This window comes from Varanus komodoensis, unplaced genomic scaffold (genome assembly GCF_004798865.1).
Source record: "Varanus komodoensis strain SLA01 unplaced genomic scaffold, ASM479886v1 scaffold2, whole genome shotgun sequence".
Taxonomy (NCBI): domain Eukaryota; kingdom Metazoa; phylum Chordata; class Lepidosauria; order Squamata; family Varanidae; genus Varanus; species Varanus komodoensis.
In genome coordinates, this window is record NW_025335568.1 from 39,932,434 (window position 1) to 39,957,250 (window position 24,817).

The 24,817-nt window shown below is 39.8% G+C and overlaps 1 protein-coding gene across 2 annotated transcripts in view; it reads left to right on the forward strand.

The window, feature by feature from the left end:
• The window catches only part of NALCN (sodium leak channel, non-selective), a 258,037-nt gene that overhangs the window by 200,327 nt on the left and 32,893 nt on the right, over nt 1-24,817 (forward strand). For both annotated transcript variants that reach the window (XM_044428777.1, XM_044428778.1), the window contains 6 exons: nt 2,487-2,625; nt 9,128-9,201; nt 10,605-10,706; nt 11,089-11,158; nt 13,555-13,646; nt 14,755-14,877. In XM_044428777.1, the coding sequence (XP_044284712.1) occupies nt 2,487-2,625; nt 9,128-9,201; nt 10,605-10,706; nt 11,089-11,158; nt 13,555-13,646; nt 14,755-14,877 (600 nt within the window). The remainder of the gene's footprint in view (nt 1-2,486; nt 2,626-9,127; nt 9,202-10,604; nt 10,707-11,088; nt 11,159-13,554; nt 13,647-14,754; nt 14,878-24,817) is intronic.

Consider the following 24,817-nt stretch of genomic DNA (forward strand, 5'->3'; position numbering starts at 1 on the left):
CTGATGGTATAATCAGTTGACTTTCTAGTATTAAGAAAGCAAAACAGCTTGACCATCCTTGCTAGTGAATTCATTCATATATGGCAGTTTGAACATCAAGGCAGAGATGGAACAGATATGTGTGCATGGTTTTGCAACTGTTCCAACCTGGACTCATCTCAAAATACAAACAACACTTTCTGCATGATCACAAGGTTTAGAATAGGAGTAAGCAACATGGTGGCCATGGACACCAGCACACCTCTGGACACCTTTTGTAACTCATTTAGGTGATCTACTCTTCCCACTTGATAATAGTATTAACAACAAAAACAATTCTTACAAGCAACTGCAATGGACTGAAATAGGTCTGTTCTGGTGCTACGAACTGCAGGTTCAAAGAAGTTCTTCAGTATGTTCAGGCTCAGACCTTTGCTCTGACTTATACTCAATTCTCTTTGGCAGGATAGTTGTGCTTTGCCATGGTGCCCAGGACTGCTTCTCAAATCACCAGAGATGCCCACAGCCCATCTGGATTTAGGTTTCAATCACAGTAGATATTTGTCAGATTTTGAGGCTAGAAGTCTGTTCTCAACCCATATCTTGGTATATCACATGGAAGGATGTGTAGGTCAGTGACAGAGCATGTGCTTTGCCTGCAGAAGGCACCAGGTTCAATCCCTGGCATCCCCAGGTAGGGCTACAAATCGTCCTGTTGGAAAAGCTGCTGAAATAGTCCTGAAAAGCCACCGCCAATATGAGTTAGACCATTGGTTTGGTTTAGTGAACAGCACCCTGCTATGCTCCTGTGGTTGTATAATCATTCGCTCACACACCCTCATCTTCACTTTGATTGTATTATCTTCTGCCCTGCTCCCCTTTCATCTGCTGCAGTAATAATTATCTTCACAAAATGGCAAGTAGAAACAAGAGCCCCGTGCAGACTTTAGCAAACAGGATACAATTGGAGTGTTGTCTCCATCTTGACTAACAGTGTAATCCTCTACATAAAGAGTCAGAAGTAGGTCCCGCTGGGTTCCCTGGGACTTACAGGTGAGTTTGTATAGGACTGTATCCTTAGTCATGCATTAGTCAGTCATGACTAACTTCCTATTACGTAGATGTTAATGGGACTAAGGCATAGCTAACCTAGTCTATATCATGTGGAGAGCTCATGCCCATTGGTCTTTTCTCTTATGAACGGAGTCTGCAGTTAGATTCCAGTTTTGCTCAGGCTGGTACAACCTGGTACAACTTGGGAGGGCTGATCAGTTATCACTCAGCCTGCCCAAGCCCTCTTTGCATTGCATCAACAGAGTGACATATGGTTAGAGAAACATTAAATGTATTCACTTTGCATTAGCATTTGATTCTGCAATGGAACTCACTCTATAACAACGTAAAAGTAGTTCTAACAGAAAATAAAATTAAAAGCTAGTTTATGCAAGCACAGTCTGACAAAATACCTCAACATGTGAACCTGACATATTTTCACAAAATTTTCTCTTTTGAAATCCTGCTGATTGATCAAGATATATAGATATATTTGGAGAGAGCACATCTGGAATTCTATCAGTGTTTGTTTGTTGCTTTTAAATGGAAATTTATCACTTGAGATGTGGAGTCCAAATCTAATGGAAATTGTTTAAAGGGAAGCATAACTGAAGAAGGAAAGACATATTTTTCAATGAGTGGCGACATTGCCTTGGAGAGGCTTAGGACTGCGTGCTATGAGCCTAGACTCAACAGTGGAGAGGACAGCCTCCCCAGCCCCCATTCTCTCTCTCCCCCTCCCCCACCCCTTCCCCTTTCAATTCCTTCCCTTCAGAAAGGAAGAGATCATGATTGTCAGTGGTCTGAACTGATCACTTTCAGAGGGCTTTTGAAATTAGGCCAAGGACCACTGTGTCCTGCTCAACCCAACATGCATGTGATGATCAAATGCATGAATTATTTTGATGAATTATCAAAAAAAAAAAAGGATGGGAGAAGTATCACCAAAAACTAGGCAGAAGAGGACATAGATTTGCATATGTTAATAGGTATAGATGCAAAATTTAAAGATAATTATACTTCAGATAGAATTAGAGTAAACTGCAGGAAACTGAGAGTGCAGTCGGCTGCTCACGTGCTAACCAGAGATGGGCAAAGGTTTTTATGGTTCTTTTGAATGGAATTGGACAGACAGAAAAATTCCTTCAAATAGAGGACCATCTTCTGTAAAGGAAGACATGTGGCCATGCTTCCCCACCCTACTTGGGGTTGGAGTTGAGCTGCATGCACATATAATGTGAGGTGATTAAATCAAGAGCTGTTCCATATAATCGACCTTGCACAGTTTTGAGTTTTCAATTTTCCTTTTGTCCTAGCACTGAGAAATTGTGGCATGTTGTAGACAAAGACTATTAAGGTCGTTCTATTTATGAACAAAGAAAATATAAACAAGGCAAAGCAAATCAGCAGTTTTCCTCAATACCCTTTCTCGCTCTTCATTTTGTAATTTCAAGGGAAAGCTTTATGAAGCAGTTTATTGATCGACAGCAACAAGATACAACTTGTTTACTGAGAAGACTTCCATCAGCCTCTTCCTCATGTGACCACTCTAAACGGCTTGCAATTGAAGACAACAAATACATTGATCAGAAGGTAAGCAGCAATATATAGCAACAGATGAGGTTTCCAAGTTTGATAAGCACATTTATTTATCATTCAACAGGACAGACAGACAACACATGGGTCTCATAACTCTTCATCTAATCTGTACAGAAAGCCCTCCTTAAAATTAGGAAGGAGGTTTGTTGTTGTTGTTAGTCGCGAAGTTGTGCCCGGCCCATCGCGACCCCATGGACAACATTCCTCCAGGCCCTCCTGTCCTCCACCATCTCCCGGAGTCCACTCAAGCTCACACCAAATGCCTCAGTGACTCCATCTAGCCACCTCATCCTCTGCAGTCCCCTTCTTCTTTTGCCATCTATTGTTCCCAGCATTAGACTCTTCTCCAGGGAGTCCTTTCTTCTCATTAGGTGGCCGAAGTATTTGAGTTTCATCTTCAGTATCTGGCCTTCTAAAGAGCAGTCAGGGTTGATCTCCTCTAGGATTGACTAGTTTGAGTGCCTTGCAGTCCAACAGACTCACAGGACTCTCCTCCAGCACCACAATTCAAAGGCCTCAATCCTTTTGCGCTCAGCCTTCCTTATGGTCCAGCTTTCACAGCCATACATTTCAACTGGGAAAACCATAGCCTTGACTATACGCACTTTTGTTGGCAGGGTGGTGTCTCTGCTTTTTAGTATGCTGTCTAGATTTGCCATAGCTTTCCTCCCCAGGAGCAAGCGTCTTTAAATTTCTTGGCTGCAGTCCCCATCTGCGGTGATCTTGGAGCGCAGGAAAATAGAATCTGTCACTACCTCCATTTCTTCCCCATCTATTGGCCAGGAAGTGAGAGGACCAGATGCCATGATCTTAGTTTTCTTAATGTTGAGTTTCAAGCCAACTTTTGCTCTCTCCTCCTTCACCCGCATCAAGAGGCTCTTTAGTTCTTCACTTTCTGCCATGAGAGTGGTATCATCTGCATATCTGAGGTTGTTGATATTTCTCCCAGCAATCTTAATTCCAACTGGTGATTCATCTAGCCCCACCTTCCTCATGATGTGCTCTGCATATAAGTTAAATAGGCAGGGAGACAGTATACAGCCTTGCCAAACTCCTTTCTCAATTTTGAACCAATCAGTTGTTCCATGTCCAGTTCTCACTGTTGCTTCTTGACCCGCATATAGGTTTCTCAAGAGACAAATAAGATGGTCTGGTACTCCCATCTCTTTAAGAACTTGCCACAATTTGTTGTGATCCACACAATCAAAGGCTTTAGCATAGTCAATGAAGCAGAAGTGGATGTATTTCTGGAACTCCCTAGTTTTCTCCATGATCCAGCATATGTTGGCAATTTGATCTCTAGTTCCTCTCCCTCTTCAAAATCCTGCCTGTACTTCTGGTAGTTCTCGGTCCACATACTGCTGGAGCCTAGCTTGTAGGATTTTGAGCATCACTTTACTAGCATGTGAAATGAGTGCTATGGTGCGGTGGTTTGAACATTCTTTGGCATTGCCCTTCTTTGGAATTGGAATGTAAACTGACCTTTTCCAATCCTGTGGCCACTGTTGAGTTTTCCAAATTTGCTGGCACATTGAATGTAGCACTTTTACTGCAGCGTCTTTTAGGATTTTGAATAGCTCAGCAGGAATACTGTCGCCTCCACTAGCTTTGTTGTTGCTCAGACTTCCTAAGGCCCATTTGACTTCACAGGGAAGGAGGTTACCTACTGGACAATGATTAATGCTATAAATAGTTTGATTAACACTATAAATGGCAAGGCCCTATACATATTTTTAATAAACTTGTTTCTGAAAAAGCTTCATAGTCTCTCCAAATATTAGTAACTCTATAACAGCAATACACTCTAATGAAAAGATAGGTAGCATATTGTGTTCACTCATTCAAAGCCATTCAGAAGTTTGGTTGCCCATCCACAAATTTTGCACACCAAGATTCATCCCTCACTTAATATAATTTATAGAACCTGTAAGAGCAGGTAAAACACAAAACCAGAATGATGTATCTAGCCAGATACTGCCACAGTGATTTCATCCCTCAGCCATGGAGTGAATGCTTTGCAGTCATAAGGACCCAGGTTCAATATTCATCATCTCCTGGGAAAGAAATTTGATTTAGAAGAGAGGCACTTTTGTTTGAGGCCCTGAAAGCTGTTGGCAGACAGTATTGAGCTACACTGAGTAGCTTGGTTGAAGATAGCTTCATATATTCAGTGGGTATTTCACCCATTGGAATGGAACATGCATTTTTAAAAAATCTGATTCCAGCTTTCTGCAGTTATAATAACCATAGCAACATTCCATTTAAATGTACTCTATTTCCTTCAAATTATCTTGTCTCTAAGGCAAATTTGAAATAACAGCTTTAAAACATTAGGAATTGTCTTTGTCCACAATAGAACACAGAGCATGAGCTGTGGGAAATTAGACACAACATGGAAACTAACAGCAATGCAGGAGAGGTTCTGATGACAGCTTCTTCTGCATATGCTATCTGTATAGTTCATGCAGTATGAACCAGAGAACTTAGTATTTAAAAGATTAATTATCCTTTTTCAGTTAATGAAGTAAAGTTTCTGACTGTGGGCTGGTTCAGATAAATCTTGACTTGTCGCTTGCAAAGTACGTGCTTGGTTCCATACCTGGCAGCTGGAGCAGCTAAACAAACCAACAGATTCCCATCTGTGTTTTATTTATTATTTGGTCCCAAGTGACCTGTTGCTTTCCTAACAATCGAGAGTGCTCAGGCAGTGTGCATTAGTGCATTTGCTCATTCTGAAGAATTCTGACTATTCACCTGGTTCAGATGACCTGCCAGCCATGACAATGGTGGGTTCTCACATTAGCAAAACATGGCGCAGCTTCAACAGGCTGGTTTATTTTTCTCAAACACTCTACCCTAAGAGCCCATGGTTTATTCTTGGGCCCTCCAAGTCCATGGAGACGTGTGTCATCAGGCAAGGTGATTTCATTGTGGCTTGTTGAAAAGGTCTATGGGGTCACTTGCCAAGAGTGACCAAAAAATTCTTGCTCTTTGCAAATGATCTTGCTTCCTGAATACCACCTGGGAACAGACGGCACTCCTGTGGGCTCCCTCCTGCCTTGGCATTCTCTTTCCCACACTCAACATGATTTTGTTGCTTTATTTGTCATCATTTCCCCCTTTTGATAGCCTTATGAAACAGCTGCTTGTAAACTGCACAGAGACCTTGAAGGTTCTGTCAAATTTAGTTTTCCCTTCCTTAAGCCTTCTCTCCACCCACCTACATCAATGTTTCTGAAATGCTCCTGGAGAAGAAGGCTCTAGCTTTTTGACTGAAGTAATGTAGGCAGTACTTTGACCCCTATCTTCTACAACCCATTGAAGCATGCATTTTTTTTTTCATTTCATTTATGCCATGGACGTGTAATGAGATCAACACCCATCCCTTTTCATGAAGTCCTTTTGTTTGCTTATTCCTCCAAGTAAATAGAACCCAAATCTATAGAATGGAGGAGTTCAGAACACACATGGCAGTAGCTCAAGATGCTATACTAGGTACTGTTGGACCTCCTTTGCCTGGCATGGTGTGCATTTCACCACACCCTATGATGGATCCCATAAAGGAAGTAAACTCTGAGTCCTCAACCTCACTTCTCACTCACAATGTACACAGCCACTATTCTCTCCTTCAGCACAAGCCTTACAAGAGCAGGCTTTTGATGCGTATGGGGCCCCAACTGAGGGGGAAGGAGGCCAGCAGTGTCAGTGCAGATCTGTGTCCTGAAATGAGAAGGAACCTGGCTTGTTCGTAGATCTCTGAATAAGACCAGAGGTGCAGGAATATCCACAGAGCACCAGGAGCACTGCAAACAGTTGCCTGTGACTTGACTAGTTCATATTGTAATTTGACTCGTCCATTCACATGTAATGTAATAATGATGCAATATCTATGTATCTACCATATTACATAAATAGATATGCTTTCTGAATCCAGCCACATATAGTGCAGATTAAGAATAACTTTGTCCAAAGGCAGCTTGCATGGCTTGCCCATGCAGCTTCCCATCCAGGTAATACAATTTATTTATCTATTATATTTGCATCGCACCATTTTTCCTCTTGCAAAGAACTGAAGACAACCACATCCCCCCCCAACTCCTCTCCACTTATTCTCACAATAGCCTGTGAAATAGGTTAGGTTGAGGGTTGAGTGGGAGTAGAAGCCCAGTCTCCCAAGTGTTAGTCCAACAGATGCCACTACGCTCTCCTGGCTCTGCACGGCATGGCCATACTTTCTCGGCTTTGCACAATAGTATGGCATTATGTGCTTTACAGAATACTTTAGGCCCCTGGCATGGGCCACCCAGCAGCACAAGTATGCCCACTTTGATGTCAAGTATGTGTTGTGCAGCATACACTTCCATACGAAGAGCTGAATCAGCCATATGGAAACTGAGGAGATGTTCATTTCTTGTCCCCTGCTTCATCTTTTATTATTAAAATTCACTGTCTATATTGCCCTTTCTGGTGTGCAAAGTATGTGGAGGCCATTATTTCTCTCATCCTATACAATGTGGGCTTTTTCTTAGAGTTCCTTCTCAGTTAGAGTAAAACGGATATTAATTTAATCCAAACATCTAATAAAAATGTGAATGACAGTGAAAAATTAATTACCTGCATTATAAATGGCTGGGATCATGGGGTGAGATAGACTGAAACTCAAATCCAAATGCAATTTCTACAACATCTGTATTCAGATTGATGGCTGCTTAACTGAACTAGGCACACATTCTCAGTTTGGTCTGGTAGGTACCCATGTTGAAGCAGCGAATCTGGTGGCCAGCCAGGTCATATGCGTGGAATCAGGAAGAAGGACACCTTCTTTTGGTGTACCAGCCTGCCTCAGGGCTGATGATTTGATTAGTGGGGGAGGGGGAATCTTTAAAATCTTACCACTTTAGTTGTTTATTTATTTTAAATGAGCCTTTATCTTTGTAGAATTTGGAAAAAAATATGCGTGCTGACTAATGCATTGGCTGTATATGGACAGAGTTTTTGCTTGCTGAATTATACAATCTTTGCCTGAGTTTTTGGTTTACCTCTGGAAGTTTTTTTGTCCTGTAATCATCCCTCAAAACCACATAATTGCATGAATTTTGCTGCTCATATCTCTCTAGTCAGCTTTGCAGGTACATACACATGATTTCTCTAATTCAGCCTTTAAATACAGCCTTTAATACTGTAACTTTGTTTCATTCAAACTGCAGGAACATTTTTTACTCAAAAAGAGGGCCATTCTGTGTAACTGCTCCCCCCACCACACACACACACGAAGAATAGAAGACTAGTTTAAAATCTGCATTTTGATATTTATTATTTTTTACTTCCTTTTTTTGTGTTTTGTGGTTTTTGAGTGATGATTTTATCCAGAGTTACTTTTTCATTTCAGAATTTCTGACCTGGATATGCCTTTGTTCTTGCATTATAAACAGATTCATGCAGCATTCATACCTTCTAATGTCATGCAGAGGTGACTGGGAAATCTTAGTAACAGTAATATTCTGGGAGCCAAATTACATATTATGCTGAAAGACCATGACTGATCTCCTAATGGGTTTTTAAATACGGAAATGCAGCTGGAGGAGGCAGCTAATAAGCCTGAAGGGGTGGTGCTGTTGAAAGGGTGTTTGCCCCTTTTCACTTAGGCTGTTTTCTTGATCACACTCTCTGTGCCCAGACTGTGGTTTGTCCTGCAGCGAGAAAATTCTGGGTTCCTGTAATATCCCATGATGCATACAGCTGGCAGGGATGAGGAAGGAATGTCGATTGGGAAAACTGAGCAAATGAAAAGTCATTCAGATGTCAAGTTGGAATCATGACATGCACCTTTAAACAGCAGAAAGGGATCTATGTTCTGACATACCATATTCAGTAGACGTACGATCTATAAAGGGTCCATTCCTGTTATATGGCTGTCTTTGCGGCTGGCCCTCTACATTATCTGGTGGTGAGAGGAGTGCACAGTCATGTATACATCTCTAAATTGTTAAATTGTTTAAGCCTCATTGTCAGCATATCATGGATGTTATTTCCCAGCCCAGAACTCTCCAGCCTTCTTCCCCTCCAAAATGCAGCAGCTGGACAGGCAGAAAAGCACATTTAGCAAAAGAAAAAAAATGTAGGACAGGGCAGCTCCTCCCAGCCTGCAAAGAATGCTCATCAGCCCCCAGTTAGGAGAGTTCGCGGAAAGAATTCAGGGGACTCCATCCTAGGCCACTCAACACTGTCTGGGTAATTGATGGGTCCGCATGGGTAACCACAGTAGGCTATTTGGATCACATGAGTATCATTCTAGCACTTAGCTCCAGAGCCATCAGGCAGGCCTTCATGTGGAAGAGGGGGGTGCCTGTTCCAAGATCTAAAGATACCTGGTCCCCCATGGCAGGCCCTCTCAGTTCTCATCTGAATTTTTAACATTAACATGTTACTAGAGCTCTGGTCTGGCTTGCCAGAGAATGTGCAACTAGGTAAAGTTCTTTTTCCTTTTGTTTTGCAGCTTCGCAAATCTGTTTTTAGCATTCGGGCAAGAAATCTTCTGGAAAAGGAGACTGCAATCAATAAAATTCTTAGGTACTAATTCTGATTGAATGCTTCCTTTCATTTGATTTAACCCGAAGGTATTGTGCTTCTGCATCATTTTGCCCAATCTCTTACTGTCTGCACACAGTACAACTAAAAGCCTGACATTTTCTAAAAGCTTTGAAGCAGTTGAAAAACTTATAGTTGGAGATGGAAAGAAACTCTACTTTGTCTAATCTGGAATGGTCGAATTTTAAAGATGACTAAGAATAATGCAATGCTCACAAGAAAATCAACTGCATCATACTTAAGTAATAACTTCTAACTTTGAGAGACAGGAGACCAAGATCATTTATTTGTTGATGTAGATCCTAATCAGCACTGTACGCTCTTCTCTTTACCATGTTCCTGTGAGATTTTTCCTCTGCTTGGCATGAACGGTACATCCTGTGCAGAAGCACCATCTTCAGTTAGCATAACCAGTTAAATGTATTGGAACCACCTTCCTGAACAGTGTTTGGGAATATGCACCCATATACAGGCCTGCTATAATTAGAAATTCAGTTTTGGTACTCTGTTGATATTTCAAGCCACAGCTTTTGAAAATGTCCTTTGAAAGAGAATGACCTTTTCCGCTTGTCAGAATATTATCAGACAAAGCATAATATACTATTGAAAATATTTCACATACACACTTACAGCCAGATGGTTTCATTGTTTCAAACATCGAGGGATTTTATTCAGTTAATCCAGTGCATTTTTCAATATAAGACAGTGCCAACCTAGATGTGTCCACTTGGAAATAATTGATTTAAATTAACTCATTGTTTTAAATAGTGTGTACTTCCACAGGTAAGCAGGCACAGGACTACAACTTTAAGTTCTATAACATCAGCATTCTAAGACTAAATATATATTAAATCTAATTAGGAAGGAAAAACTCAAGTAAAAGTATTTCTGGACAGAAGATAATCCTTAGATAATTAAATGTATGGAAATTAATTTGATTTACCTTCGAAATATTTCATTTCTCTATACACAAAGTGAAATGGAGGAAAAACATTTTATTTTTATGATGACATCTAAGCCATCAATTAAAAAATAAGGAAATGGCAGCTTACATAGGAGGGGATAAAAAACAGTCTCTGTGGAGCTCTGCTTTCTCTGTTCAGCCATTGCGTACATTGGGAAGCTGGTGTTCTCTCTTGTAGCCACACTTCTCTTTGTATTACCTGACTGCTGCAGGAGAAACCTGTAGGCTGCAGGTGTGGGCTGGTGGAGGGGAAATGTGGGTGGGTGGCTGCATCCTTCCTCCTGTTCTGAGGGCTCAAATGGCCCAAAGGGATATGCACCCACAAAGCCATGAACTATGCCCACCGTTTCAAGAGCCATGCCTTAAATGGCTGGGTTGCCCATTCTCTTATTGCCTCCCCTAACACTACCAATTTCCCCAGGGCATGCACACGTCAGCGCATGTTGAGTGGATCCTTCGAGGGGCAGCCTGCAAAAGAAAGATCGATTCTTAGCGTCCAGCATCACATTCGCCAAGAACGCCGGTAAATACAGTATATCAAAAACATTTAAGAAGATTTTGCTATAGGTTTGAAAACTTTGTAGACTGCTTATCAAGCATCTATAAATTAGAACTGACTTGCATAAAGAACCAATCTATATATATATTTATGGCTACAGCAATAAAATTCTCTATGATGTACAAAGCAGAGGAAGGCTTCCATATTTCAAATGTAATTTGTTCCCATGGTACCCCATGTATCAGTTTAAAAGATCAGAAAAGAGTAGCTTATATAATATATTGTGCTGAACTTATGAGGTGAATTAGGAAAAATTCTCTATATATTGCCTCATTGTGCTAGTCATCGTGCAAATCTCAACACTTGATTTCACTTTCTTTCATTCACATGAATGTGATTTTTGCAGGTCGCTAAGGCATGGCTCCAACAGTCAACGAATCAGCAGAGGAAAGTCTCTTGAAACCTTGACTCAGGATGTAAGTCAATAACTATACTGAGTATAGTTACTCAGTATGGTCTGAGTAACAGATGAACGAAATAAAGGACTGGTGAATTTTACAATGTTCGAATATTCAAATTAACTCTGAAATGTGATAATAATTGTGATATCTCATTATAGAATTGGCTTTAATTCAGTGCATTAATTTGCAAACTGATGGAATTATCTCTGAAACATGAACATTAGCCTCAAATATGGAAAAATATACATAGGACCGGTTTAAGTGAACACTAAGATAGTGAGCAAATATATTAGTAATCAATAACTTAATATCCCAGTTACAAGAAAGGAAAACCTCTTTTCAGTGCAATCCTAGCTGTGTTGAATTCAATGGAACCAGGATGTGCAGAGGATTTCAACCTCTGTGAGATGTCTCAAAGGCTAAGGTGTTTGTCACAAGGAGTGTCCCTTTCATCACATTTCGCTTCCCATACTTACCATCAGGAGGAATAGACTTTATTCATCCATGTTGCAACAGAGGACCAGTCATGTTAGCTGCAGCAGCAGATCCCTCCTTCAAATCCAAGCTAAGGATCTGCAGGATAAGCCCAAGTAATACTGGCAGCTACAGAACCAAGGTGAATGCACACAGAGGGATATGCTCAGGGATCTGTAGAATTAGAAGGCATTCACGCAGACAAGGTAAGTAGTGGCAGAGCCAACAGGCAGATGCAGCAGCAGACATAGCCGCAGGATCAGAACCAATGCATCTGTAATGGTAAAAGCTGCACGTAAGTGGCTGGGGGTGGGGGTCAAGTTGTCTGGTGCAGAGTTTGCTGTGGTTGTGAAAGAGGCTTTGCTTGTCCTATTAATCTTGTTCTTGACTGCCTGCTGTTCCCTGCACTGGAAGTCTTCTTGGACCATTCTGAGCAGCCAGTCTTCTGATTCAGCACCTTAATCTTCCCCTTTCGCTTCCTGTGACCCTTTCTGCTCCTTCCAGGTTTTATTCCTCGCCTAGTACTCTTTCTGCCTACACTCCGTGATCCTCTTTGCCTCCCCGCCCCCTCCTGTGCTTCTGTCCCACCTTCTCCTCAGAGTCTTCGAGCCATTTGAAAACCTTTGTCTAGATTCCCACTCCTTCCTGTACAATCCTAATTCAGATGCCATGCTTTTTCAGCAAGCAAGCATTAATTGCACAGTCCAGATGTGTGGTTCTCATATCATTCCTCCTCAGTTTCTAGATATGCAGTCTGTTCTTGTAGTTCTTTATAGCTATTTCTCATGCACCTACAATGTCACCATAAATGGTTGTAGGCAAGTTCTCCAGGAAGGCCATCACAGTTGCCTCATGAATCCAATGCAGTGTCTTACATGCTCTCCCAAAGAGAAAAAAATGACCTAAGCTAATACTTTGCTAGGAACAGACTTCTTGCAAACATACTGTTCTTTGAGTTTTCTAAAGTAGCCTTCATTTTAAAAGAAAGAACTTTCTGATCTATTTTCATATAATTCATACTTATGAACAAAACATCTCTTATTTCATTTATTTTATTACAGTTCAGTACTGCCTAATAGCTATTTCAGAAGCGTTTACAATATTATTACAATCATAAGTCACAACATCATAACTTATGATACAATATCTGTAAAATACAACTTCATAACATAGTATAAAAATATTTGCATACAGATAAAGCAATTTTGCACAATCAATGATAAAATTCCCGGGACTCATTAAAAATCATATTGTACACTGTCAATGCCCAAGAGTAAAGTCTTGATCTAGCTCTGGAGAGATGACATTGCTGATGTCAAAAGATAACTTGGGAGAGTTTTTCATACTTGGGAAACGCCACTGAAAAGTTTTCTGCAATGGTATCTCAACCTGCCTTAGAAGAGGCATTTGGAGACATTTAGGAGCAAAGGACTGAATGAACAGTGTGTGATTTCATTTTTTTTTTTTTTTTGAGGTTACTGATGTGGTTCAGAAATGTAAGGAATGCTTAGAAGTTAAAGTTTTAATTTTTCCATGCACACACACACACCCCACATGATAATTTTCAATCTGAGTAGAACAAAGGACATTAATGAATTGTGCAAACTAGACAATGTTAAACACTTAAAATCTTACTGACATTTGTGGTCAATCAGATTATGTTAGCATAATCCCAAGACCCCTGTTGAACAGGGGTATCAGTGTGTTCAACTTTGGCTGGATCATGGCCTTAGCTATATCATGGTAAAGTAACCAAGTGGCAGTAACTGAATGTAATGACTAATCGAGTTATGAATTTTTCAAAACCTGTTTTCAAAGCCTTTTCTCTTATTACTTGTTTTCTAAAAAAAAATTCCATGCAATTACATATAGCAGCTTGTTTTGATGTGACTCTGAAAAGCAGATTTGATTTTCTAAACTTCTTGTTCTTTTTCCAGCACTCTAACACAGTGAGGTACAGAAATGCACAGAGAGAAGACAGTGAGATAAAAATGATACAGGAGAAGAAGGAACAAGCAGAAATGAAAAGGTATTTAGAATTTCAATTCATATGCCTTTCTTCCATTGAATACCTTTCTGTACCCCAGGAGAATAGTTGACTAGCTAATTAGTTTTAGTTGGTTGATCAATTAATGTATTGATTACATTTGCATAAAGCATTTATCAGTAAAAACAAAATTATGATCATGGTGTGCAAATCTGGAGACTCCAGAGACCACTTTCCACCAAGATGGCAGTTGGCAGCCAAATTCCAGGAAAGCGTCATTTGGCCTGTTTAGGCTACTGCCATCTTTCTGCGGCGGTGGCTGCTGCTACCACCACAACCGCAAATCCCGTAATGAGTGTGCAGGCCACACCTAAAGCCAGGGTGTAACACGTGGCCCACCCCTGTTTTAGGTGAAGCACACAGATGTCATAGCCAGCATCCTCTTGGAAGAGGTATCCCCTTTAGATGCAAGGAAGGAGGGATGACTCTTAAAATAAGTTTCCCATGTGCAGGTTTACAAGCAATCTATTTGTTTATTTTCAGAATTGATAGGTCATCTTTAAAAGTCAACCCTCCAAAGACAGGTCATAACATATTAAAAGGAAAAAAAAAGCAAATTAACGTCTATACTATCCATGAAAGCCCAAGCAGCAGTTAAATTCTGTGCCTAAATTCAACGCACCATTAGCAGAAGAGATTCCTTCCACTGTCTTTTCCCATTGTGCAGGCAGTTGCTCAAGCACTAGCAATTCCAAGAGCTGTACACAGTTGTATGTGGGGTTGCACGAGTGGAACTATAATTGGATTCTTCTTGTGCACATACTTTGGAGCTTGACTTCTGTTAGCACAACCTGCAACTCAAAGCATTAATATGCAAAGTAAAAGCAATGTGAGAGAGGGAGAGGGAGAGGGAGAAAGTAGATGTGGAAGCCTTCCCATCAGAGCATGTTAGGACGAAGAGAGAGGAGAATGACTTACCGAAAGCTATGATAACCGCAGAAAAGAGGGCTTCAAGAATGCACGATCAATGCTGTTTTCTATACCAGCAGCTCAATTCCTGTAATCTAAAGGCAGACTACACATGAATCTCTTTGACTGATATCTTTGCCAGTGATTAACTATCTTACAAGTCCCTATTTCATTCTTAAAGAAAAGTCCAGGAGGAGGAGTTGCGAGAGAATCACCCCTATTTTGACAAGCCTCTTTTCATAGTTGGTCGTGAACACAGATTCAGAAATTTCTGCCGAGTGGTTGTGCGAGCTCGCTTTAATGCGTAAGTATTTGTGTATTTATGTGTTTATTTCTGTGCTGCCCAATAGCCAAAGCTCTCTGTAGGACTGGCATAAAGGAGAAGAAAATCGAACAGGTCTATGAGTACTTTGTCACGGTGTGCTTGTTGCTTTGGCCCCATATATTCCTGAATTCAAAGCCTTGTGCCTCAAGTAATGGGGTTGACCTCCTTGTTCTTATCCCAGCCCTTTCCCGATGGTGACGTCTTTTGCCCTGTGCTGTACCACCTAAACAGTCACTGTGTAACAGGATCTCCAGTGATGCGGTGGAACCAGAGTTCGCAGGAATGCCACGCTGCCACGTTTTCATGAGCAAAGACACTGATCTCATCTGCCAGTCCCTTCATCATTCCCGTTTCCTCTGAGCTTAGCTGCAGTTCTCACAGTAACTGAAGGGAATTAATGTTCCAAGCAAGAGTATGTTGCATTACAAATATAAATTGTAGCCCAAAGTATTTTGGATGACTTGTTCCTGAATGGCCAACTAAGACCCAATAGCTTTACAAAACTCCTACTCTTGGGGAGAGAAAAGCTGCTATAACTGGTTGTTGATGAGGATCGAGGCAGTTGCTGAATTTTTGGACAATCCTTGGGGGTTGTGGCTATGGGGTCTGTCATTATGTACTTTCAGCTAATTCCTACACCAGTTAGCATCCCATTGTGAATTACCCCACTGCCATTTAATATAATAGTGGTTGCAAATGAAAGCAGGGAAAACTCATAACATGATGACACAGCAACACATGGGCGAGTGCCAAAAGTGCCAGCAAGAAGCTCACCGCACGGAAACATTGCAAGCATGCATACAGAACTACTAGAACAAATCTGCGATTAACTGTCAAACATTTTGTGTAGGATGACATAAATGATTTGTGGTTGAAGTATTCTTTAGTTAAAGAATAAAGTTCCACACACAAAGTAATACGTCTTCCAACTCAGTGTGCATTATCTCCAGCACAAATATCCCTCATTTAATGAAGTGGGCATGTCCTGAGCAGAGCTGGCTGGAGCCGGGGGTCAGACCAGATGGCCCGGGAGACCCCTTCTGACTTTTCTGTGTTTGAGTGTGTTGAGGACTGGGCTTCACGAATGGATGCACGGTAGAGCACTTAAAGACTTAGCATACTTCCTTGTATGCTACATTGCAATGTCCTTGAAGACTGTTTTCATGTGCCACATTATCCAAAAAAGGGCATATAGTAGTCGCAATATGAGTTCAGAGTTTGTGCTATAGCTTCTCAGTCATTAGACAGTATGCTAGATTTGTAAAGCTCTCGGTGGGTAGGAACTCTCTTTGTCTGTCTGTCTATCTATGCATGTGGAGAAGATACACTTGAATTATTTCTGGGAGAATGGTGGGCAAAAATGAGGTGACAGAATAATATTTATCATTTTTAAGAAACTATAACAATTAGAGGTACAAGTAGCATCCAGTGCTAGAAGGAGTGACCACTAATGTAGTGGGGAAATAGTGGTAGTTAGTGCACCCCAAGAAACTACTCTAGACCGTGACTTCTGGGATGAAACAGGTTGATGGAGCTTCTTTCACAACTTCCACTGACTTGTCTCATTTTGGAAATGAAAGCTTTGAGTAGTTTCTGGTTGTGCTAGCAAGCACTGTTTTCCCATTAAGTGAACAGTTCCAACATCCAAACAACCAGTCAGGTGGAATTATATCAGGAATTAGCCCGAGAATTGAAACAAGCGCTCACTCAGAAAGCAAGAATGCCTCAGCAACGGCACCAACCCAGCCTCGAAGCCCTGGTTTGATAGGGAATGTGTTCAAGCAAAGAAAGCCTTACAGAACACTTATCAAAAGTACAAACTCAGCTCTGATGTGAAGGTGGCTCAAGACCTCCTTGAACAGAAAAAATTCTGCAAACAGCTATTGATGTGAAAGAAAAAGAGGCTTGGAAGAAGAACTCTGTGAAATTAATTCAGGCAGCCAAATCCAAGGATTCATCCATGTTCTGGAGGTTGATAAAGATCTCACCAACTTGTGGACCAACAATGCCAGACTGTTACAACCACCCGAAGGTTTGGGAGGTGCATTTCCATGAACTATACAAAGAATTATGCTGCCACTGTGACCTGGAATACTGTGTTTGAAGCAGCTCTGCCTTGGCCCCCAGTCCTGATTTCATTAATTTATGAACTATTTGCCCAGATGAAAGTGGGCAAAGCCGGGGTTCAAGATGGCATCGGAACGAAACGGCTGTAACGGAGCTCCTGTTATCACGCCAAAATTGCTCGGCAGCGAGTCATGGGAGATTCATCTAAGCCCTGTCGGGGCGAAGACAGATTGCCTGGCACTCTTTCTTCTGGTTGGTGTGGGACAGCAATCCCATATCCACTGGGAGAAATTCAGGCATTTCTCAACTGGGCAACACAGGGGGGGTTTTTTAGCCCCTTCCAGTTCTCGACATCTGATGGATTAATTAGCTTATTTTAGCCAGATAAGCATCAGACGGCTGGTAAGCATTCTTATTTTTTATTTCTTTTCGCAATACTACCCATGGAAAAGCTGTATCTGTTTATAATTGGCTTAAAGAAAAAAGAGAAAGCCCTTCCAAAGTTTTTAAGCGGCAACTGATATGGAGAGAATCTGAAGGCTTTTATCTGAGTTGAAGCCGAAGAAAAAGATGTTTCTTCTAATCTCTCTAAGGGCGAAGAGCGAAATGATTAATTACTGTGGAATTAAATGATAGAAGATTAAAAGGCAGAGCAATCATTTTGGATACCTGTTTGGACTTCTGCCAAGATTAACTGGACACTTGCCAGGATAATTTCTGTGTTACGTGGTGTTTTCCTCTCTACTCTGATGACTTTCTGGTGAGCAATTTACTTTCTTTTTGCAATATTACCTGTGGAAAAACTGTATCTGTTGTTAATTGGAATAAAGAAGAAGGAAAAGCCCCTTTGAAATCCCCCCCATGGTGTTTTGTGTCTTAAGTAGCAAATGATATGAAGAGAGGATTAACGTTGGAGTGAAAGTCTAAAGTAGAAACTGAAAGCTGAAATTGAAAGATTTAACAATAACTACTGGGGAAGGATATAATTTGCTGGTGGCAATTTTTGGCCAGCTTCCATTTTTTCTGAGACTCCTGCCAAAAAGAAGCTGGGTACTGACATTTTTTTCTTTTTTCTTTAAATAGCCTTTCGCTGTCACCTGGTGGCTATTGGAATTATTGCAAGCTACTTTTCATTTTTTTCTTTTTTTTTTCTTTTCTCTTTTTAATATTTTATTCAATTTATATTTTTTTTTCCTTTCTTTTTTTTTTTTTTTTTTTCCCTTTCTACTTTTTTTTTTTTTTTTTTGCTGTTGTATTGAAATTTCTTTGGTGAACAACTTTCATCATGAGGAAAACTCAGCCCTCCTCAGCTGGTCAGAGTCCAATTCATCAGCCTAAGACAGAAGATGTTGCAAAAAGCTTAAAGGAGTTGCAAATGATGACCTTGGTGATACAGGCGGCTTTAACAACTTTGCAAGCATCTCAAGAGGTGATGTCAACACGGCTGGAAAGCTTACCAAATGAATAAAAAGAGCAACTTGACAAATTGGATAACTTAAAGAGGTGACAACTCAATTATCTGATGTTCGACTTAAAGCGGAACAGAATACACAAAAAATGCAACAAGTATGTGAAAAATTGGAGACAGTAGATAAAGAGATACATTTAATTAAGCAAACAAATAAGTCAACATGGGACTCAACGGCTGCATTAGAGATGGAGAAGGCATCTTACTATTTAAGATTTCAGAATATACCTGAAGAGAAAAATGAGGATCTGTGAGAGCTTATAACTGACATGTTGGCGGCGCTTTTAGAAATCGAGAATGAGGTCATGGGTATGGGAATTGACCTTGTTTTTAGGGTCAATTCCTCTTACACCAGAAAAAATAAACTTCCAAGAGAAGTTCATGTCAAATTTGCTCTAAGGTCTATAAGAGACAATGTTTTGAAGGCTGTACGGGAGAAGCCATTAAAGAGAGATGATCGTCAGGAGGTGACGTTCCTGAAACAGATACCATGGAGGATTAGAGAAGAACGAAAGAAATATCTATTCCTTACTACAAAATTGATCAAGAAAGAGATTATCTTTAAGTGGCTAATACCAGAAGGAATATTTTTCACATGGAACTCTGTAAGATATAAATTGGATTCAGTTCTTAAAGCACAAGAGTTCTATGAAAAATTTAGAGCCATGCTGGAAGAGGAGGACCCTGTTGTCTCTAAAGAAGGAGAAAAAGGTGCCAAAGCAATGGAAACAACAGCGTACCATTCTGAAGAAGGAGAAATACTGAAGGTTGATTCACAACAAGAAGTACAGACTTTGGACTCAAAGGAGAAAAAAAAGGTAGAACTGTAAAGGCAAAGAATAAGTAGATAATTGTATTAAATATGGCTCTTAAAAAGGAAGGGAAAATTGAATTGTTCTCCTTAAATGTTAATGGACTAAATGGACCATCTAAGAGAAGAAGGATTTTTGCTCAACTTCAAAAACGAAAGTTAGACATAATTTGTCTACAAGAAACATATAATAAGAAACAATGTGTTAAACTTCTAGAATTGTTCGTATCTTCTGCATCACAAAAGAAAAGAGGTTTAGCACTATATGTTAAAGAAAAATTGGACCCTAAATATATTCTTTCTGATTAGAATGGTAGGATCTTGATGGTAGAAATTGCAATTAAACTTAAAAAGGTGCTCTTAGTGGCAATATATGCACCAAATGACCATCAGGAAACTTTTTACCAAAAACTACATACGTTACTCTTACAAGCGGACTATCAGACTATGTGTGTAACAGGTGATTTTAATGCAATTGTGATAAGGAAATCGATCACAAGAGTAAAAGTAAGGGAAAAAGGGGCAGGAGGATGCTTCCAAAGTCTTGTTCCAATATGATTGAAGAACTCAGATTGATACATGCCTGGAGGCATAAAAACCCTACTTCTGCCAATTATTCTTTTTATTCAAACAGACATAGGTCATGGTCTAGAATTGATATGGTTTGGATAACTCCAGACTTAGTTCCAGATTTGATAGAAGCTGAAATGGAGACAAAGGTCTGGGCAGATCATAATCCTGTATTTATATCACTGAAAGGAGCTGCAAGGACGCCCAGATGGAGTCTAGATAAAGCGTTACTAAAAGATAAAAAATTTACAGAAGAAATAAGCAAAGAAATGCAAATATTCTTTCAAATAAACAAAGCAGAAGAAACTTCTTTACAGAATGTCTGGCATACAGCTAAAGCCTATGTAAGGGGACTGATAATAACCTACTCAGCAAAAATAAATAAAAAGAAGAAGCAAGAGCGAGCTACATTAGTAGAAGAACTGAGGAAACAGGAACAAGAACTGCAGGAGGATCCAACAAAAAGAAATCTTAGGGTCCAAATGAATACTTTAAAGCGCAAATTGAATCTCTTGGATACAAATGAACTTACTAAGCAAATGAAACTGGCTAAACAGATTTTTTTTGAAAATGCTAATAAACCAGGGAGATGGCTAGCATATAAAGTAAAAAAAGAAAGAGAGAAGAGACTGATTTCAAAACTGAAAGATGGAGAAGGACGACTACAGGTACAAAATACACAAATTAAGAAAATAGCTGAAGATTTTTTTGCAAGGTTATACCGGAAGGAGGAGATTTTGATCGAGAAGGTAAAAGAATACATTTGAAAGGGAGACTTACCAAAACTACCAGAAAAGTATCAAAAATTATTGAATCAAGAAGTAACAACTATGGAAATAACAGAGGCAATCATGCGACAAAAGAACGATAAAACCCCTGGTCCGGATGGGCTACCAGCTGAATTTTACAAATCTTTTGAGGGAGTTTTTGCTACATTTCTTAAAGATATATGTAATGAAGCATTGTTAAATGCTAAAATACCAGATACTTGGACAGAGGTAAATATCACATTAATACCAAAAGAAGATATGGACTTAACACAGATTCAAAATTACGGACTTATATCATTACTAAATGTGGACTATAAAATTTTTGCCTCTATATTGGCAGAAAGGTTGAAGAAGTTTTTAATAGACTTCATTCATCCAGACCAAAATGGTTTCCTGCCTAAAAGACAAATGAAGAACAACCTGAGGACTAACTTGGATATTCTAGAATACTATGAGACACACACGGAAAAATCAATGGCCCTGCTGTTTTTGGATGCCCAGAAAGCCTTTGATAATGTCAACTGGCAATTCATGAAGCAACAGATGGCGCAAATGGAGTTTGAGGGAAAATTCATGAATGTGATATCAAGCATCTATCAAAGACAATTGGCCAGGATTTTAATTAATGGAGAACTTACAAGGGTGATAGAGATACAAAAGGGTACAAGGCAAGAATGCCTGTTGTCGCCCCTATTGTTCATTCTGACTTTAGAGGTCTTGAATAGAAATGTCAGGGATGACGAGAACATTAAAGGTACTAAAATTAGGGATGAAAATTATAAATTGCAAGCATTTGCAGATGATTTGGTTTTTATAATAGAGGAACCTTTTCTAACAATCCCTAAACTTTGACAACGGATTGAAGAATATGGTGAGGTTACGGGGATGAAAATAAAAAAAAATGAAACTTTTAGTTAAAAATCTTACGCAAGATCAGAAAAAAAGACTCCAAGAACAAGTGGACTTGCAGATTGTTAAAAAGGTTAAATATTTAGGAATCTATCTTACAGCTAAATGCACAACTTTGAAAGAAGACAATTATGATAAATTATTGAAGGATATTAAAGGTGATCTGGAAAAATGGGCCAATTTACAATTGTCTTTGATGGGAAGACTAGCACTTGTTAAAATGAATATACTACCAAAACTTTTGTTTTTGTTCCAAATGATTCCCGTAAAAATTGATAAAAAATTTTTTGAGGATTTAAATTTTCAAATGTTGAGATTTCTTTGGAGAAAAAAGAAAGCAAGGATTAAATTAAAAATGCTTCAGGAAACCAAAAAGAACGGGGGTTTTGATCTTCCTGACTGGGTGTTGTACTATCAAGCATCTATTTTAACTTGGCTAAAAGAATGGATAACCTTGCGAAATAAGAGAATTTTGTGTCTTGAAGGACATGATTTGCAAATGGGCTGGCATGCTTATATGTGGTACGAGAAGGTTAAGTCTCATGGGACTTTTTTAAGTCACTTTATCAGAAGATCATTAATGTCAGTGTGGGAAAAGTTACAGTCAAAATTGTATAATAAATTACCAAGATGGCTTTCACCTATGGAAGCTTTTGTGTATCCAAATGTATTGAATTTTGAAGGGATCATAAGATATGATGATATTTTGGATAAGGATGGAGGCCTGAAACTAGATCAAGAAGTACAAGAACAGGGACTCAATGTGTCTTGGTGGTATAAGGTGCAGATGCAATCAAGATATGTTAAAGATTGTAAAATATGGGGGTTTTATAAAGACCTAACAGCCTTTGATCAAGTGATGCTAAAAACAGATGAGATAATGATTAACATAATTTATGAGTTCTTACTTGACAGGAAAATGGAAGGGGAACAGGTTAAGGAAACTATGATAGCATGGGCACAAAATTTTGGATATAATATTGAATTAGAAAAGTGACAAAAGCTATGTGAGAGAAATATTAAGGTAACTATAGCAACTTCGTATAAAGAAAATTTATATAAAATGTTTTATAAATGGTATTTGTCGCCAAGTCGATTAGCTAAGATGTTTCCAAATATGTCAAACGGATGTTGGAAATGTAAACATGATGTGGGTACTTTTTACCATATGTGGTGGACCTGTGAATATGTGAAAAAGTATTGGATTAAAATGCATAAATGGCTCAAGGAAATGCTACAAAAACCCTTAGCTTTTAAACCTGAAATTTTCTTGTTAGGCATTATACCAGAAAATATTAGCAAACAAGAAATGTGTTTGATGCTACATTTAATCACAGCGGCGAGGATTGTGCTTGCTCAATACTGGAAGAGTGAGGAACTATCCACAGAGGAACTGATTTTAAAAAAGATTCTGGACTGTGCAGAAATGGACAGATTGACTCTATTACTGAAGGAGAAAGAAGATACTGACTTCTATCAAACTTGGGACCTTTTTATGATTGGCTGGAGAAGCAGGACTTGGCTTAGATTTAAAGATGTTTTTAAATTTTTATAAATCAATTTGAATATGATTACAGAATGTTAAAAAGATATGTTATAGGGGGCTGACCCAGTACGTCCGATGTACTTGATGATTGATGTTTTTTAGTTTTAGTTTAAAATCTTAATAAAAATCTTTATTAAAAAAAATAAAAAGAAAGTGGGCAAAGCCCCAGGAAATGACCTGATTCCTCCAGAGGTGGTCAAAAACAACTTAGAATGGTGGGTTCCAGTTCTAGCGCCACTATTCTCCTATATTGACATGCCCAGGCAGATTCCAGCAGATTGGGGCTCTGCCATCATTGTCCCCATATTCAAGACAGGAAAGAGAGATGACCCCACAAATTATAGACTTAACAGTCTATTAAGCATTATCAGTAAACTATATGCCAGGCACCTATATGTGAAGCTCAAAGATTGGCTCGAACAGAACATGCAATTGGTGGAGGACCAGGCCGGCTTCAGGGAGGGTCGCTCCACCATAGATCAATACTTAGTGCTACAGCACCTCATTGAGAAATACATCTCAAGCAAAGTCACCTAACTCTACACAGCCTTTATAGACCTCAAGGCAGCTTTTGATTCCATCTCGAGGGTTAAACTATGGAAAAAAATAGATGCCTCCAACATTGATGGGTGCGTACTCCTACTTATTCAGACCCTATATAGAGGCACCTCCCTCAAGGTCAGATGCAGTGCGCATGGTCACCTCACAAATGCTGTTCCAACACAAAAAGGAGTTAAGCAAGGCTGCATTCTTGCTCCACTCCTGTTCACTTTCTATATCAACTCATTGGTCAACCAGTTAAATCACATCGATCTTCACCCCCCGCCCCAAAATTGCTGGGAGGCATAGAACTATACTACTATATGCAGATGATGCAGCTATTATTTCAAGGACTCCAATTGGGCTCACAAGAGCACTGCAGAAGCTGACTGAATAGTGCAAGGAAGAAGATCTGACAATCAATTATCAAAAAACAATGATTATGACCTTTGCAAAAAGACCAAAAACTCGACCATGGAAGATAAATCAGCACAAGATTGAGCAGGTTTCCCAGTTCAAATATTTAGGTGTGGTTCTACAAGCAAATGGCTCCAGGAAGGCCCATGGCAAATATGTGGCATTAAATGCTCAGAGAAGCTCATCAGCCATAATACAATTCATGAGGTCTAAATGTGGCCATTACAGCCTCCTAGCCGTCCAACTATACCAAACAAAAGTACTATCTCAACAACTGTATGGATCTCAATTGGGGCCTTTCCCGAATACCCAAGTACTACAACGTGTCCTATCAAAATTTCTGAGGGCGATACTGGGTGTTCCTAGGGATGTCGCCAATGCAAAGACAAGATTGGAGACCGGTCAGATCCAAATTGAAACTAGGATCTGGGGGCCATTCTTGCACACTGGTTCAGATTGGCATACTTTCCAGTATTCCACTAATCCTTCAAGACGACCTCAAATCCAACTGGATTTAATTAATCGAGCAGAAAATAGCCCTCTTGGGCCTCCACCTGCGGACTGTACTAAATATGGGTTTTGAACAGGCAACAGAAACCATCAAACAGCATATTGCAGATATTGAAAGACAAAGCAATCTCAACAGAGCCCCTGAATTCTATCTTAGGGAGGACTATAGACACATTGGAATAGCTGCACTCTACCTCAAACAGTTGGAACTCCATAAACCCAGAAGGGCTTTTTCCTTGGCCCGCCTTAACAGACTCCCCTCAACAGTTTTGGAGGGATGGTACAAAAATATCCCCTGGTCTGAGCACCTT